The 17649-nt window shown below is 44.9% G+C and overlaps 2 protein-coding genes across 3 annotated transcripts; both read right to left on the bottom strand.

Moving 5' to 3' along the window:
* Nucleotides 1-655: 655 nt before the first annotated feature.
* On the bottom strand, nucleotides 656-2498 carry LOC120896558 (homeobox protein Hox-D1). 2 transcript variants are annotated; one of them, XM_040300758.1, is made up of 3 exons: nucleotides 2347-2498; nucleotides 1363-1612; nucleotides 656-1283 (listed from the first exon to the last, which is right to left on the bottom strand). In XM_040300758.1, exons 1-3 carry the CDS (start codon nucleotides 2362-2364, stop codon nucleotides 1234-1236), a joined length of 318 nt encoding a protein of 105 aa, XP_040156692.1. In that variant the 5' UTR covers nucleotides 2365-2498; the 3' UTR covers nucleotides 656-1233. The 2 variants fall into 2 exon arrangements, with proteins under 2 accessions (XP_040156692.1, XP_040156691.1); XM_040300757.1 differs by having other exon boundaries at nucleotides 1360-1612; nucleotides 2347-2497.
* An 8848-nt stretch (nucleotides 2499-11346) lies between these two features.
* On the bottom strand, nucleotides 11347-15627 carry LOC120898000. The gene has a single exon (XM_040303268.1). It carries the CDS (start codon nucleotides 15414-15416, stop codon nucleotides 12648-12650), a length of 2769 nt encoding a protein of 922 aa, XP_040159202.1. The 5' UTR covers nucleotides 15417-15627; the 3' UTR covers nucleotides 11347-12647.
* Between the last annotated feature and the right edge of the window lie 2022 nt (nucleotides 15628-17649).

The raw sequence follows: 17649 nt of genomic DNA, 5'->3' as shown, positions 1-17649 counted from the left end.
TTTTACACATACCGAGACTAATTGTATCGACACCTGCAGGTAGCAAATTTTAATCATAATACGAACGAATTATAAGGAGTTTGTTAAAATTTTCCGAATGTTTTGTGCTAGTGGTGAATGTGCACTTCAAGTGCTCACTTTTGCGACAGCATCTTATCGGTTGGGCGGGCAATTACGGAGTGTGTGCAATTAGGGCAAATTGCGGGAGAGTGTGCGTGGAAAACTCTCGGTAAATGGGTATGACGGGCACGAAAATTGGCGTTGCAGTGGTTGCATTTTTGCACGGAGCAACGGTTCTGGTGTTTTTTCCCCCCATTCCACGTAATCAAGCGGACGATCAGTATGGTGATCGTTCTAAAGGGATGCTGGTTGCTATTTGGCACGTATGTTTTCCGTTAGCTGGAAGTTGTTTTTCCCTTGGTTGAGTAGAGTGTAATTAGACGAGTTCCGTTACGTTTAATTGGGTTGCTTGGGATGAGCATTTGGATCTGTTGCGGGAGAGAATTTTTAAATGAAGGTTGAGGAAATGCTTTCAATGCAATGGTAAAATATGTTAACGAACCATGATAACCGGTCTAAAAATTGTGATATTATCAATTATTTTTTAGTTTATTATATAGGTTGAAGATTACTGTTACAATCGTAACACTGTGAGTACTGTTTATGCTCTTTTTATTAGAAAAAAAGGATAACCATTATATACAAAAGTTTCCAGTTTTTTTTTTGCTTTGTTGTTTTGCTTTGCTTGTTTCGTTAATCGAACGGCAGCGTTTTGGTTTTTTTGTGTTTGCTTTGTAAATTCATAAATAGAACGATAGAACACAGAAAAGATGAACTATATGTACCGAAACGACGGAAGGGTTTACCGCCCGCGGAATCGGTATTTGGGCAAATTGTTGAAAAAAAAACCCTGGACACAGTAGCGCCCAGAACAAAACAGGAAAAAAAGAAGTGGAAAACTATTTGCTATTGCTTAAATAAAGTGTTTGAGTCAAGTTTGTGATCGGAAGAACGGCGGGAAAGAAAAGATGGACCGACACGAACAGTAATCGGCCTGAAAGGGGTGTAGATCAGTGGTGAAGAGGGGTTCAGGTGGATGATGATCCTACATACTAAAGGTTTGATGTTTTGCCGGTGAGACAGAAGTTCCATGCGTTGCGTTCGCTTATCCGGGTGCGTATGATGGCAATGGGCTAACTAGAGGGTGGGGGGCAAGCTCTGGGCTAGCACACTCTAGTACCAGTATCCACCGTACAGTCCTCCGTAGCGGTAGTACGGGTAGCCTGTTGGGAGAGGGAGAGAGCAAAAAGAGCCAACGTTAATACGATCCCGCCGCCGACACTGTGTCCGGTAACTCACGACCCCATCCATAGCTGTAGGAGTAGCCGGGATAGCCGTATCCGTAGTATCCCGGGTAGCCGCCGTAGTAGCCGTAGCCGAAGGAGGAAGCCCCCTTCAGGTCCTTGTCGTCGGCGCCGGCCTCCAGCTCGTCCGCTGCTTCGGCGGCCGCTGCAGGGCGCGGCTCAATCGGTTGCCGGGCTGCGGCCGGTTGCTGCGGGGCAGGGATGGCCGACACGATCGCAACGAGGGCGACGAGGGCGAAGAACAGGGTCTGGGTGGGTGGGAGGATCGAATGAGCGGTTTTATAGTTGGTTTTGGTAAAATGTGTGTGATTTTTTTAACTTTGATTTGTGAAAGAAAAGAGAGAAGAATGCCATTTGAATGCAAAGCAATCGATTTATAACAATGATCTTGCCTTTTAAATGGTAAATTACTGAAAATTACTTGTTTGCATTAAGTTTAAACGAAAGACTTCAATGCGGTGAGATGGAAAAGGAAGCGACGAACCTCATAAGAAGCTATTTTACATGAGATTAAATGTTTTAAATGAGAACATTTATACTAAAAGGGTCTATTTTACGGAATGTGAGGCTCAGAAGCACGATTTTCATGCAGAAATCACTTTTGCTTATAAAAACTATCTTAGTATTACAATCATTTGACGTTTGACAATCAAAAACGTTTTTTTGTACTTTGGAGATGTTAATATTATGCCAACACATCTTCTTACACGCTTATTACACTTTAAAGCATTTGAAAAACTCGCTAATGGAAAAATTAGCAGAATATGGCAAAATTCCGCACAAAAGACTTCAACGACCCAACAAGCTGGTTGGCAAAACGGTAAGCGACGAACCCTTGCCACAATCAAACACACTCCCGTTGTAATGTGCAAAACTATTGCTATCTTTTATATTGCTCTAAATAACTTCTCTTCACGTTTTTTAAATCATTTCTATACACACAAAACCACACTTGTACACTTCACGGCAAAAAAAAACTTACTACTTTGAACGATGCCATTGTAGAATAAGAATAAGGTGCTTTGGTTTGTTTTTGGATCGCAACAGAAACGAAGCGTTAGATCACTTCCACGAGTGGCTTTGCTTGGCCGGCTGTACTGAAGGCGTTTGAGAACTGACTGACGAGCAACGGTTATCCGGTGTGCTTATATACGCGCATGCACAGATGCAGCATTATTCTTAGTAGGAGGGAAGGGGCTTAGCGTTATCGCGCCCGCGATGTCACTCCCTCTGCTTGGTGCAGGAGTGGGGAGCGTACCGAGTAATGTACAGTCAGTCAATGTACAGTGCATGTGAAGGAAGCGGACGCATGGTGTTTTTCGGTTGATTCAATGTGTGGCACCATGTCCATGCCCTCTCCACAACCCCCTTTTTCCCTATGCACAGTGGATAATGAAAGGGAAGGTGGAGGTGAATGATTTGATAGGTCGGCGCTGTGGCGGCTCAAAGTGATCATTACTGGCAGTAGACGAGTAGGAGACGAACCCTTAACTATCGCGAACCTTCTTTTCGCGTTCTTCCACAAACGACGCGACGGGGGTGGGTTGGGTGGGTGGTGTGCAATTTTCCATCAGTATCTAAGTAACAAATAAAAAAAGCCGTCGATGCTGCTGTGTCCATTCTTTTGACGGACAGCTATCGATTCCCACCCGCCTGCATTGCTGCTGTGCGCGCGCGTAGCCGTTGGTGAGATTTTCCATAAACGCATATTAACGCAAGTGTGTACGCACATGCATACACGTGACGCTTTGGCCACAATTGGCCGCAGCGTCATATTCCGACAGCACACGGTTGCAATGATCGTGCGTACACATTAATGCATTTTGGGAGTTTATACTGTTGCCGCATCATGTCAATGATAATAATAATGATGATGATGCGTGATCGGCGTGGTTGGGTAGCTTCTTCATCGGTGGGTGCAGTGTTGCAGCTGCACTTATGCTGGCAAGTTAATGAGGGGCACCTAATGGGTGGCGGCGGCTGTTGCAGTGGTTCTGCATTGTTCTTGCAACACGCCGTGCGTTTGTGGCTAGGCCAATGACAAATTTGATGTGCGTTTAGTGAGGGAAATAGTGAACCACCCGGCGAGGAGAAGAGAGTGTTTTCTCATGCTCGTGCCAGTTTGTGGTTGGCACTGAGGCGAATGGTGGTAAAGTGTGTACTACTCGATGGAGAGAAAATCATATGCTGGCAGAATGTTGGACATGGTCGCTTATTAATTAATATTTATTATTGTTTTTTTTCGCTCCTCCTCCTAATCGAACAGTAGTACACACACGCTTACCACATCATACCACATTATTGATGCTTTCTTCCCATCCCATCCACTAATGGAGTAAGACCCGGGCACGACCTTGAGGTACGCAACCGAGTCGCCTATTTTTTTTGTTGCCAAACGATTTGCATACCGCCGAATGGGTCAGCGGTTTTCTCTCTCTATGCAGGCCGTACCTATTTCCCTGCTACCGCGTGGCCCTTGGCCAATGTAATCCCACGCATCTGAGCAAACATTTTGCATTGGTAGGCTGCTGGACAAACGGCGCGGGGTTTTCGTGTGTGTGTGTGTGTGTGTGTGTGTGTGTGTGTGTGTGTGTGTGTGTGTGTGTGTGTGTGTGTGTGTGTGTGTGTGTGTGTGTGTGTGTGTGTGTGTGTGTGTGTGTGTGTGTGTGTGTGTGTGTGTGTGTGTGTGTGTGTGTACGTGTGTACGCGGTTTGCCCTTAAAGAGTGGAAGGTGTGCTCCGAAGGGTGCCGAAGTGACCATGACTTCCTAATCAGGTGTGGTGCATTTGTTTGTTTGTTTGGCCGAGGGGAATGGGGGGAAGGAGAGGGGAAGCATTAGGTGTGGGAGGGCACACGAAATGGCACACTTTCGGTGGGTGGTGGATTCGGAGTGGTGTGTGTGAACTATTAGTTGGAACTTAATATTTGCTGGATAATTATGGATTAATGCGTTTCTATTACACGTTTTAGGTTGTGTTGTTAGAACTATTTGATATTATTAATATTTATCTTTTTTTCTCTTTTTTTATTTTTGTCGCATCTTTTTAACATCGAGAACGACACACACACACAAACATATTTAATTTTACAGCCGAACTACAAACAACCAGCTAGAAAGCAAATTTAAACAAAAGACTTCGATGGCCGATAAGTTTCGAACGAAATCTAAGCGACGAACCCGTTGGCGTTTTGTTTCTATACATTTTCTCATTTTCACATACTTTTATCTCATTTATAGTTTATTTACAGTTGATTTTCCATTTTTAATTGACAGTTTTTGCTTTTTCTACGAAAAAAGTGTCATAATTACACATTTGTCTCATAGTTAAATATCATTTTAATGGATTTTAATCATCATTTTTCCCAATTACATGTGTTATAGTAAAAAATCAATCTCTCGTGAGCTAATGTTCGCAAGTGCACAATGAATGCACATTTTCTTACATATATAATAATTCTAAAATAGAATTAGGCTACAAATTGGTCTTGGCGAGTGATTGTATGTCGAGCTGTCAAATGTCAAAATTCAACAAATTTTAAAAAAAAACTCTACATGTCAAATATTGTGATAAAACAATGAGAAAGTGAGGTAAATTTCAGAGATAATAGATTAATTTGTTAATGATTCATAGTGCCATTTGATTAAATTTACATTATTTAAAGGCATTTTTCATTCCTAATACCCCAACAACTCTAACCTCCTTGAAGTAACACATTTGACTCATCTCTTCAGCGTTAATCACCACTGCTTGCAGTGGATGTATGTTTTCTATGCTACTTCCTCAAGCGTCACAAACGCCGGCCCGGGCTGTTTTGAATGGATTTGCCCAGTTTGCCGATAAACATCAGCATATCCCATCCCCAACTCAGCCCGCACGGGATGCCATCACGTCCACCGTTTGATCGGCGGCAACAGGTGCCTGCGGTCTATTATTTTAATTCAATTAATCGCCTCCACTTGATCGGATCTACTTGCACATCTACATCTCGTGAGAAGCAGGAATTGAGCCGTTAGCGACAACTTCAATCCCACACGACACGAACGAACGGACGGGGAGGGGGTGAACACGATATTTATTGGAATAATTGTATCACGTTCTTGCGCGGGACGGGCAGAATGAGTGCTGCAGAGAGCTGGTTGGAACGATTGCGCAACCAGTAGCCGAGACCGGGGACCTGCATCCGGCTTTCCGTTGGCGATACTACTTTCCCTTTCGCAGCAGATGAGCAGCTCCTCGGGTCGCTCGGGATGAGCCTACAAACGGTAAATGCTGACTCATTGTTTCGGCACTGGTGTGACGGTTCGTGTGGACCTTGAAAAATTGTATCGGAACCGCCATCGGAACCGCCAGAAGGAGCTCGATCTGGCCGCGCTTAAACGCGGCGATGCGCATTTATAATTACCGACCGACCGCCAAGCGGCTTGCGCGGTGCACGTTTTTTCGCAGCGTTTGACGTCCCGCTTCGTTTGTCAATCCTGGCAGCATCAATTGGGTTTGTGACAAAGGGGAGACATACACACAACAACAACAGCAGTGAAAAATGTGCCGCTTGAATGGTACCTTGTGGCCGTGTAATGTAATGAGTCTTTGGGATGTACTTTCCGATACCGTTGGATCGGTTAGTACGCTGAAGGTAAAACTGTTTAGTGCAATTAGGCAAAAATGTGCGTCGTTTTATGCTGTGTGCCGCATCGAATGTTTGTTCGTTTTATTTCGTCCAACTGCGCTTTTAGCGCTACGCACCTTCTTTAGTTCGCCGCGGAGTAGGTGGAGTTGGAAAAAAGTAAACAAAAAATAACAACATTTAAAATACCGGAAGTAGAAGCAGTGTTAATGTTTCATTTAGATGTATGTAGCGATACATGTTTAAGCATGAAAGAGCACGGAATGTTGTACTAGTGAGGAGTTGTTGATTTTTAATGAAATATATCTATTCTTCCTTACGACGATTGCTTAATTCCGTTTAAGATAACTAGGTAGTTTGGTTATAGCTACACATTCTGTTAAAGGAGGAAATTCATAGTTCTCTCTGGTTCTTGCATTTCAAGCTATACCCGAAATTGCATTGCAATAACTGAGCTAACTAGATAACTTACCAATGATTGTGACACTCAAAACATCGTTTTGTTACAACATGGTACTAAAAGAACACATAAATCCCAGCTATTTAGGTTACAGTGGATGTAAAAATCTTTTAATGAATAAGTTAAGTCTGAATGTTAGTAACAAAGAATTGATCTTCTCCTGTTGTTGGCACGAAAACGACCTCGTGCAATTGGACAGGTTATTATTTACGTAACATCAGGATGTACAGGCGTCCTCCGAGTTACGACGATTCGCAGATACGAAGATTTTGATATTAACAGTTAAAAATTGTCATTGACAAGAAATTGATGTATTTTTTGAATTTCTGTGCTGATCCGTTACACACATTTTCAAAGACTCCACAACTACCCGATCTTGAATATTTATATCGTGTAAACGGCTTTTGGAATAAAACTAAAAAAAATAATATTAATTAAATTAAATTAATTCACAAATATTCGACATACGACTATTTCGACTTACACCTTGCTTTGGGACATTTTTTCGGTCCCAATTACAGCCGTATCTCGGGGGACACCTGTATACGATAACAGTCGAACAGTTGTAACTAAAGACACCAGATAGCGGCACCTGTTAGATAAGGACTGAACGATATCCCCAAATGCGAGAGAGGAATTATTTAAATTAGGGACCAATTAGGGAGTAGTTCTGCTACGGTCACCAACAAGGGCAAACAGGGTCAAGGAGATCAACTGATCTGGTAGAGAGAGGGTGTCATCGAAAAAAATCAAATCAGTGTCAGCAGAAAGCACAGACTATTTTTTTAGCTGTACAGCAAATATTAAATACACACGAAAGCCAGTTCTAAAAACGGCTATCAAAGCTACTCAACTACAATGTTTTACCAGGCGTTGCAACACCTGTCTTAAAGAGAGAACGAACCGTACTTTCTGCTGCTAACTATATTGATAAGTATCTAAAGGTTAAAATTCCTGGTTGTTAGCCTGCTTACGATAGAGCACGTTAATGTGACATGGCCCGTTTAACAACAATTCTCTAGAATGCTCGGAATTCCCTTGCTGTAGCCTGCCATTCATGCAGACACCCGATCTGCGTCAGGTCTCGCTTCACCTGATCCGGCCATTGAGTTCGCTGTGCTCCCCTGCGCCTTATGCCGAACTGGGGATCGCTGTTCGAACACCTTCTTGGTGGGGCATGAGTCCGGCATTCTCATGACATGCCCCAGCCATCGTATTCTACCTTATCCAGAGACCTTAATAGCATAAAGATGTAAGCGAAAAGGTTTGATCAGTAAGATGATCTTCCACAGTTTGTTTAGTTTTGAGGCTAAGATCGGGATTCTTGAAAAGATTCGTTTATATTGCATGATTCATAACCCACTTAGTCACATTGCATGTAATACTACAAGTGATATTAATTGTAGCATCTTTTTAAAAGATAAAATCGGTAGACCAACTCCTTTTAGAAGAAAATTACTTCATTACCTTCAATTACTTCACACTTCCTCCTATCGGTCTGTTTGATCTGTGATAGTGTGCCTCGCCATTATTTTAAACCCTATCTTTTCCTCGTTTCTTTATCCTCCTCTCAATCATTGCAGCTTTTGTTTTACGGTGAAATAAAAATTCGCAACAGTTGTAAGAGCTTTTACAACCGCTACCGATTTCCGAAGCGCTACATTGACCGTTATCGATCCTTGCCTCTCAGCGTATACGAGGGAAGAGACGTAACTTCAGGAAAGGAAGACAGTGAGCAGTAGCCCCACTAATTGACCGTTTTATTGGTCCAATTTTTTGGTCATCGTACTCCGATCGGAAGATGACATAAATGGCTGGATAGTACTCTCGCGCGTGAAAAAATAAACTAGTTTCAGGGAGCGGAAACAAAGCGGGAAGAGGGAGAGAAAGAGTGCTTTATGTTAAGGTGGCGTTCCCAGTTATGTCAACGGCAAGAGCCAACGCATCGCTCACTGTCACGATTGGGAATAATTGGTTCATAAAAGCTATCATAACCAGCAGCAGCAGCAGCAGCCCGTACGGATCGATCGAGCAAACAAGATGCAAGGAAATAGCGGTGTGTGGCACGGGAAGGCAAGATCGCGCATATAAAAACACCCAGCAGGGAAGTAAATGATAGAAAATTGGGATTGCATAACAACGGAACTGAACAGACGGTGGTTTGAGTGTGTGTGTGTTTTTTTATGAATAAATGGCGTAACAATTCCAGCGTCAATTAATAAGGGCGGCAAAACAATATGCACCGATTAAGGTACATTGATGTTTGAGGTGTGATCATCGCCATCATCATCATCATCGTGAGCTGTAATCGGTTTACAAGTGGTCGATTTCATTGGAGACTGTTGGAATGACAAAACCGATCGCAATACCTATATTATGAAATGACCAACGGTGGGATCAAGGGCAAATGATGATTACTACAACAACTTCAACTACAAACAGTGCATTCGATCGCGCGTTCCTAGTGACGCAGAAATTAGCATCACAAGCGAAGCGGGAATGGTTGAGCAGCTGTTTCTGTGGATGGTGTGATTTAATACGGGCATATCAAAGCACGTCAAACGAGAGTTCTGTGGGTTTATTAAAACATGCGACAGCGCTCGTTCCCGGATCAAGCGCTCAATTAAATTCTAATCGGATGCAACGATCCCAACAAAATAGGGCACCACCGGTGTGAACCCTTGCCAGTTGGGACACCTGAAGCAGCCCAGCAGATGTTAAGGGAACAGGTGTAGTGTGCCTTGTAGCTGTTAGTGCAACTTAATGGATGGTTGGTTTTGTTGCATGGAATTCTTCAGCTAATTGCGGCGGCTTGCGGAATAGTAGTCGTTAAGCGCGTGCGGTTCGGGCCGAACCCGTCCAGAACGTTCTATTCCAATTCCCATCATTCACGACCGATGGTTGGATGGCTGGCGCCTACTGTAGCCGCCGTACAGCGTTTTCAATGTCGACCGAATGGTGGCAAGGTGTGGGTAGGTTTTATTGTTTTGTTTGCTGTTAGTGTGTTTTTTGTTCATTTCTTCTCTTCTTTCCCGCCACGAATGCAGCGCATGGTGCAGCATGCAATGGGATTGCATTTGTGTCGACTGCAAGAAATTCTACTTGTGGAATGGGTGAGGAGGTGTGGGTGCATAAGTTGAGCGTTTAATTGAAAACACACGCTTCCATGATGCGTGCGTGTGTGATGTGGTCGCGGAGTGTTTGTGGTGAATTAAAATTCTTTAAAGGTGTTGGAGGTGGTTTTTGTGCTTTTTTCCGCATTATTTGTTTGATTTGGATGTATTAATTTGTTTATGAGCTGTAGATATTATGCTAGAAATCCAAATTATGAAATAGTTTGTTTTAATACATCCAAATTAACAACTCAACTCAACATTCTACAACCTTACCTATGAAAACTTGTTTGATTGTTTTATGAACATAGCAAAACAGTCTATATGCTGTTGTTTTATTTTACTTCATTTAGTAATTGAAATCTAATAATCCTTTGGTGGCACAATTTGGTTTAATTTGTATGCAATATTGGTTGATAACGGAAGACACAGATTTGGATGTTAACTTAGAAACTCGTTAAATGCTCTATTGCTCTCAAAATTTAAAGCAACCGTAAATTACGAAAAAAATACTGTAACTTTAATATTAGTATATCATTTAACTGTAGCTGAAACAATCCTCTTGTTTTTAATATGGTAGGAAAGTTTGTACAATCTGTTCCCGAGTTACGCGGTTCTCGACTTACGCTGATTCGGAGATACGCGGTTTTCTAAATTTGACAGATCACATGTCAAATCAGTACAATTTGCTTCAAGTTTGGTAAAAATTGCATTTTTGCTAACAAATTTAAATCGCTTAGAAGCCAGAATATTAGAATTATCTGCACGAATCATATCAACTAAATGATAAAGTGTATAAAAATACTAAATTAAATCAAAAACTCCAAGTAAACAATAGTATTTTATTCAAAAAATGTGAAATTCGACTTAGGCGGATATTCCAGTTACGCAGATTCGCCGGGAACGCAGTAACCGCATAACTCGGGAATAGACTGTAGTGCATTGCCCCAAAGTTAGAAAGCTATTAAGATAAAGCTCTTCAACCTTTTTAGTACTTTGAATTTCACCACCAACCTAGTTTGCGATCAATCATTTGGCAACAAAGAACTTGCAACGAAGGGTTTTGTGACCGAGAACTTTGCCAGATCCAGATTTTGGCGTCCAATAATTTTGTGACTAAGCATTCTGTGACCAAGGATTTTGCACCCAAGAAGTTTAGAACCCAGAATTCTGTGACCAAGCATTTGCGACCAAGAACTTTGTGACCAAGGATTTTACGACCAATCATTTGGGACTAATGGTTCAGAACTTTGATTTACCTGTATTTCATCTACTGAAAATGTATATTCGTACACAAGATTTGCACAGTAAAAAGATGTTTGATCGTGTGCAAATGTTTGATACCACGTTTTCATCTACAAAAGCCATATATGGAAATGGTAAATCTTAATCAAGCTATTTCTTATCCTTACTGAACTGAACTGAACTGAAAGTTATTCTTTACTACAATCCGCAATCTTTATAACAATAATTTATCTAATCAATGCCTAATAGACCAGCCCATCAGAAATGAGAGAAATTAGAAATTTTCACTTACGGCGGGACATCAACTTTAGATAAACAAAGGGGAATGTTTCGTTAATTACAGATTATCTGGTCAACCTAGGTAAGCTTTAGACATATTGGCAAAACAATCCAATGAAAAATAAAAAAAAAACAACAAACATGAAGCACGAAACGTATTAACGAATAAATCCAATTTGAATTAAATTGGAAGTGGTCCTTCGAACCGGATTTTTCGGAGCACAAGTACAACAAAGCGAACGCAAAATCGAACTTTCTTCACGTTAAACACCAAACGAGAGATGTTGGCTTTGTTTATTAAAATTAGCGAAGCATTTACAATGCACTGTCCTTTGAAGCAGTCGGTTGGTGTTGTTGGTCATACGCGCACGGACCTAACTTTACTGTTTTCTTCTCATGCCATTGGCCCTTTCGCTGTAACTTTAGCTAACCCGTTCCCATCATCACCGTAAGCAGTCAATTAGTTGTCCAAGCGGGCAAGACAAACTTCCTAATTAACGCGACACTTGCCCGTCGAAGCGCCTACCGCAGTTGCGCAATCGCCACAATTGACCGTTAAATCTGTCCCTTTTCTGTGTGGGAATTCGTGGGCCCCGAGACGTTCGCCGTTCGTGTCGATGCACTTTCTCATCCATCTTCTGGAACACACCTGTCGTGCACGAGCTGCTTCCGTCAGCTTTGCGTCGATCGCTTTGTTTACTACCCTGTCTTTCACAGCTCACAGCGGCGATTGCGCCCCGGAAAGTGCATTCGGAAATGTAGGTGGATGCTATTAATACTCCCGCACACGTGTGTGTTCACTTTCAATTAATCGACTACGGGGCAAACGGTCGGCCGAGGATTATAGGGGGCGCGGGTGAAATCTTGCCTCTCTTTAATTAGTGAAGCGATGTGTGCCGCGTGTGTATTCGTGTTTTTTCTCACTTTAACTCGTTTTTTTCGCTCTTTCTCTCTCGCTGTGAGCATTAGTGTTTCTTTTTTCATCAAACAAAATTCAATTGATTTTTGTGTGTGTGTGTGCCTACATTCACGCGTTTGCAATTAAAACGAAAATTACAACTCTCTACCGGCACCTTCGTCTTTGTCTTCTCCAGCTTTTCCCACTTCCGGTGCTGCGCTTGTTTTTTTTGTGTGTGTGTCTCCTCCTTAATAACCCGCATTTTTTGTTTTGTTTGTGCTGCTCTCTTTAACGTTAACTTGAGAGCTGAGAGTTCTTTTGCATCTTATGACGCCCCGACGCTCCATGGGTTTGGGCCCGCAGGTTACTATCCTTCAATGCTCACTTTTACTACCACCTACTTCGATTGCAACGAGGCCGACTGTCACTTTCCGTGCTGCCAAAGAAAGTGGCTGTCAATTGTAACACTTTGACCACAGCCCATCCCAGACAGCAGCGCCATCTATCTGCCACCGCAAAGCGAAACCATTTTTAAAGGAACTGAAACTGATCTCCTGTGACTGGCTGCGCGTAACTAAAGGTACGTTTATAGCAAATAAATAACACTACAATAATTACTAAAAAAAACAATAAACGACTCCCTTCCCTACCCCCTACCCACTTCAGGTGTAAAACACAAGCACCTTCTTACGCGTCACCGTGGGCCTTCGCGGTTTGCGCATCTTCACCGGCGAACGTTTCGCCTTGCCCACGTCGAGCCGGTTGCGCTCCAGTGGCGCAATGCGCTGCTTGAGGATGCTTTGCGCGACCGGCGGTTCCAGGGCGAGGGCCGCATACGGTGGGCCGGATTTGTTGAACGTCGGCTCCGGCGGTCCACTGGCGTCCTGCTCCACCACACTGTACGGCTTGATCGGTGGCAGCGGGGCCGGCGGTTGGTTCGGTTTGGTCAGCACGTCGTCAAACGCATCGGCAATGTCGTCCCGCACCGTACCGGTCGGGGTGTGCTGTGTCGTCAGCAGGATCTTCTCCACGCCTTCCTCCACCTCAACCGCTCCTTCGGCTAGCTGTTCCGCCGTGCGGACCAGCGTTTGCAGCCTCACCTTGGGACTGCTCAGCCGTGGCACCGGTGTCGTTGTTGGCACAGTAACCGCGGGCAGCAAATCCTCACTGTACAGATCCTCGTTCGGGCGCATCATAAACCGTGGCACAAACTTGCTAATGTCAAAGATCGGCACGCTGATGTGGTTCGAGAGGGGCAGTGGGTTCGCTTGCGGGAACACCAGCCGTGCCTCACGCTTCAGATGCACCCCGGACGGTGCCGGTTGGGCATCGTTTCGGTCGAGTCGGAAGACACGCGGCACCGCTATCATTAGCGTGTCCTGCTCCGTGTCGGATTTGGAGTTTTTGCGCCGCTGCTGGCTCGCCAGATGCTTCTTGATGTGCCGGATGACATCGTTGTAGACGGCGACGGCTGGGTTCGGTTGCGTTTGCTGCTGCTGAGGTACGGCCGGCGTAGTGCCTTTGGGGACGTACATCTTCCGCGGCACGCCGACAAACTCCTCCCGAAACAGTGGATTATCGAGCGGCTCGCTGCCAAAGTGTTTCCGCTTGAGGCAATCGATCTTATCGCCCAGTCCCTTCAGTCGCCGGATCGGTTTGAAGCCTTCCGCGCCTTCTTCGATCGGTTCCGGTTCTTCTTCCAGCTCCACATCCACCTCGTTACACTCAATCCCTTCCGATGTTTTCGTTCCATAAAGCCCGTTGCTAAAGCTGGTGAGGTTTTCCGCGTACCTCAATGCAGAATCCACATCGATCTCGCTTGCCGGACGGGTGTAGTATGGGAACTTGACCACATTGCTCGGCGGCGATACGATGCTGATGACGTGCGTCCGCTCGTCCGACCGCTTGTCGGGCAGGTACTGGGTCGTGTTTTGGATCGCTTCGTCCAGGAAGCGGATCAATTCTTCGCCGTGCAGCTCGCGCGGATCGGTTAGTGCTTCGGCGTGCGGTGGGAGTGTGTCGTTGCCGAGGATCATCATCGCTAGCACGTCCACCAGTGAGGTCCTATTGGATTCTTGGTGGACTGGGAGCATCTCAGGCTCCTCCCGATCATCCAGAGATCTTTTAATACGGTTGAGACGCTTTGGCTTTGTCTTCTCGTTCTCTTCAAACTCACCGAACGACTCCTCGGAACCATGATCGAACTTGTGCGCCTGGCGCCCTTTCTCGGAGTACACGATGTTCTTGCGCTGGAGGTTAATGCGCTCCCGGATTGGACGTCGTTCGGTGTGACGTTCCTGGTGCTCTGCATCTTCATCTTCCTCATCATCTTCATCATCTGATTGCTTGGGATCTCCCTGCTCATCTTGATCGTCTTGATCCTCATCATGATCCTCCTCTTCGTCCTCCTTTTCAGGCTCTTTCGACCGTGGGACATGCCGTACGACCTCCCGATGTCGCACCTGCGTGTACACCTTCTTCGGCTCAAAGGCTGCCACTCGGTCCGCCTCGTCCCGCGAATCTTCAAAATCATCGTCCCGGTACTGCTTGCCCTCCGAGTCGTAAAAGTCCTCCTCACCGTCCTCCTCTTCCTCTTCCTCCTTCACCTCGTGCGCCTTTCCCCGCCGATCGTACTTCCGATCGTTCTGCCCAAAGTCATGCTCGGACAGTGTGTTCCGCTCACTGTCACGATCCGGATCACCGTTGTGCACCGACGACCCACCACCATGCTCACCGTAGTACGCCAACTCCTCCGGTGCCACCGAACCACCTCCTGCCAGCCCAAACTCACGGCCCTGACCCTCGAAGAACGCCGCCTGCTTCTGCTTCAGATAGCGCACGTGGTTGCGCACCGTGTCGAAGGAGGGCGACTCCAGCGGCAGTATGCTGATCGGCTCGAACGCAATCTCCGGCGGGGCCGGCTCTACTGGCAGTGGATTAACGGGGCTAGGTTTCATGACCGGCACGAAGGGTGTATCGTACGGGCCCGGGTTAGCGAGAAACTCGTTCGGCAGGATCGGTTTCGCCTTGAACGGGGCTTCCCGGAACGGGCCTCCAAAAGGAGGAGCATGCCCTGGATGGTGAAGTTGCTGCTGCACCGGAGCGAAATGGTGATGATGTGGTCCACCGCCGGAGGACGCAAACCGCTGGTTGCGGGGTGGTAGCACCCAGGGCTGGAACTTTTTCGGCCGCTGCATGGGCCGATCGACGTAGTACGGCACCTGGATGTGGACGACTTTGGAGGTGTCGGGCTGCAGATCGGCACTGATCTTGTGCAGCATCCGCGGGTTGACCGAACCGATCATCTGCAGCGTACGTGGAGGCTCTCGGCGGCCCAGGAACGGAGGGCGTCCTACACTCTGCACCCCCGGGGACACGATCGCAAGCACCAGCAATAGCAACATCGCACAGCAAACACTCTCACAGGCCATTCTTGTTTATTGCATAATATCCTTTCTCCACGGCAATTTGCAAAAAGCGCACCACGTTTCACTGCCCTTCAATGACTCTTCAGACACTACCCGTCCACTCTCTCTCTCTCTGGGATGACTTGTACACTTTTCTTTTGCACGGCAGGCACGACGGGACGTTCGATCGCGTACGCGCCACAAACCACACTGCCTCGGATCGGTTCACTTTCGCCTCGCAAGGCCAACGGGAAAAGTGTGCTGCATTTCGCCGAAACCGGGCGAGTTTTATAGATTTTCTCCGCGTGCGCCCGGGAGTTTCGTTTCGTGTGTCCCCTTCTTCGCCGGCGCCGGCCCGACCGAGCCGGGGTGGGAAAACTCGCTCTGCTCCAGTTCACTCTCTTTCGCTGCAGCAACACTCGTCGGTCTCATCCGGGCGGTTTCGGGCTGGATCTTTCGGCCTCACGCTGGCAGAAGAGGTGGAAGGCAATTTTTCTCTCGCTTGATTTACCAGTTACAAGCCGCTCGAGCTGGGGGCTCAGAAAGGGGTTCAGGGTAGTACATTTTGCTAGTTTTGTTTGTCCTACACCCATGTCGTACAACTGGCGCGCCAGTCGGATTTAATCTACGTAAAACCGCCACCCGAAAAACGTCACCAAGCAACACACATTCACACACACACATACACACACACACACACACACACATACACAAACATGCGATCTTCCGATCATGGCATCGTATGAAAGCGGATGCTGCGAACAGTGTTGCTGCGGACACTTTCGTTTTCGTTCCTCCAGCCCGGGATCGATCCTCCCGATGAGTTGTGTTGAACGTGTTGAGATGGTTGGGACGAGCAGGGGGGGGGGGGGGGGGGGGCGGGTGGTTGCCATGAGTGATGGTGACAAGTGTTGAGTGTTGTTGTTTTGCTGTACCCAACTCGGTTGATTGTCTTTTGTTGTTTGTTGGAAGGTTGTTTTTTGCTGTTGTTGTTGCATTTCTTCCGTTGTGTCTATTTTGCATACCGCTGAGGGCGCCTGGCTGTGCCAGTTTATGCAATCAGAGGCGGGAATATGGTGCGAGATTAGTGTTTTTCTTCTGCTGTTGTTGCCAAAATGGATTAGATTCCGTACTGGATTAGTGTGATTGTAATAGGGGCTGGTTGTCCGGGAGGGTAGAGATTGTCTTGGCGTTCGAGATTGAAATAAGTTAGATTAGCTAATGTATTTCTGCCACAAAGTAGTGTGGAGGAGTGCTGAATGCATCTAGCAGATCATTTCATGATCGTTTATAGGAAGAGAGAATTCATACCATTGTGTTCCTTTTCCTGACATGACAACTTAATATCATTCAAAGAGCTCACAGTAGTCAGTAGGGCTCTAGTGAAAGTGGACGTAAATTATTGCTGTTTTGATTATATCCCAAAAATGTTTGGTGAAATAATATTCGATCACCCAGATAAATATTTTTAATTTTATTACTTAATTTTCAAAAATGTATTACATGCAATACAAATATTTCAAATTTCCCACTAATTTCAAGACTTGATCGTTATTATATGTCAGGTAATTTAATGTAAATAGTATTTCAAATGTTTTTTTATATGTTTTATTACAATACTAAATATTTCATTATAATATTTTTTTTTTAAATTTTTTAATTTTATTTCACTTACTAGAGCTTCAAAGAATGTTAAAAAATGACATTCGGTAGATTTTTAAAATTGTCAGCATACATTAAATTGTCAGCAGCAGCATACAACATACAATCCTTACTTTAACTTAAGCTCTTACAATAATTTCCAGGCATATTTGAGCATTTAAATGCTGGAATATTTCTTTTAAAAAACCTATGATTTCTTCCCCTAACTTTGCATTGCATGTTACTCAAGCTCATAGAGTAGAGAGCTCAGGCTTGAAGAATTGATAGTCACAGCCATTGCCACTAAATGATGGTTCTGAGTAACCAGTTTTTGGCACTAAGGCATATATTTTTGACTTTAAGTCAATCGCTGTTTTTTTATAAAACTTAACGTTTTGTTTGAACATGAATGTTCCCAAATTATGGAATTGTATGGATGTAAAATTACAGTTGCCATAAATCTACTCAAATATCTTGTGCATTTGATCATGTTTCCTACAAGAGTAAAACAATGTTGACTTACAGACAAAAATAGGTGCGTTAGAATAAAAAATTGAGCCAAAATTTAGGGTGGCAACGACTGTCATCATAGGACGTGGATTGGATAGAAGGATAC

The sequence above is a fragment of the Anopheles arabiensis genome, chromosome 2 (genome assembly GCF_016920715.1).
Source record: "Anopheles arabiensis isolate DONGOLA chromosome 2, AaraD3, whole genome shotgun sequence".
NCBI lineage: Eukaryota > Metazoa > Arthropoda > Insecta > Diptera > Culicidae > Anopheles > Anopheles arabiensis.
Note: the sequence above shows the minus strand (reverse complement) of the source record. Positions and strands in the feature narration are given on the sequence as shown.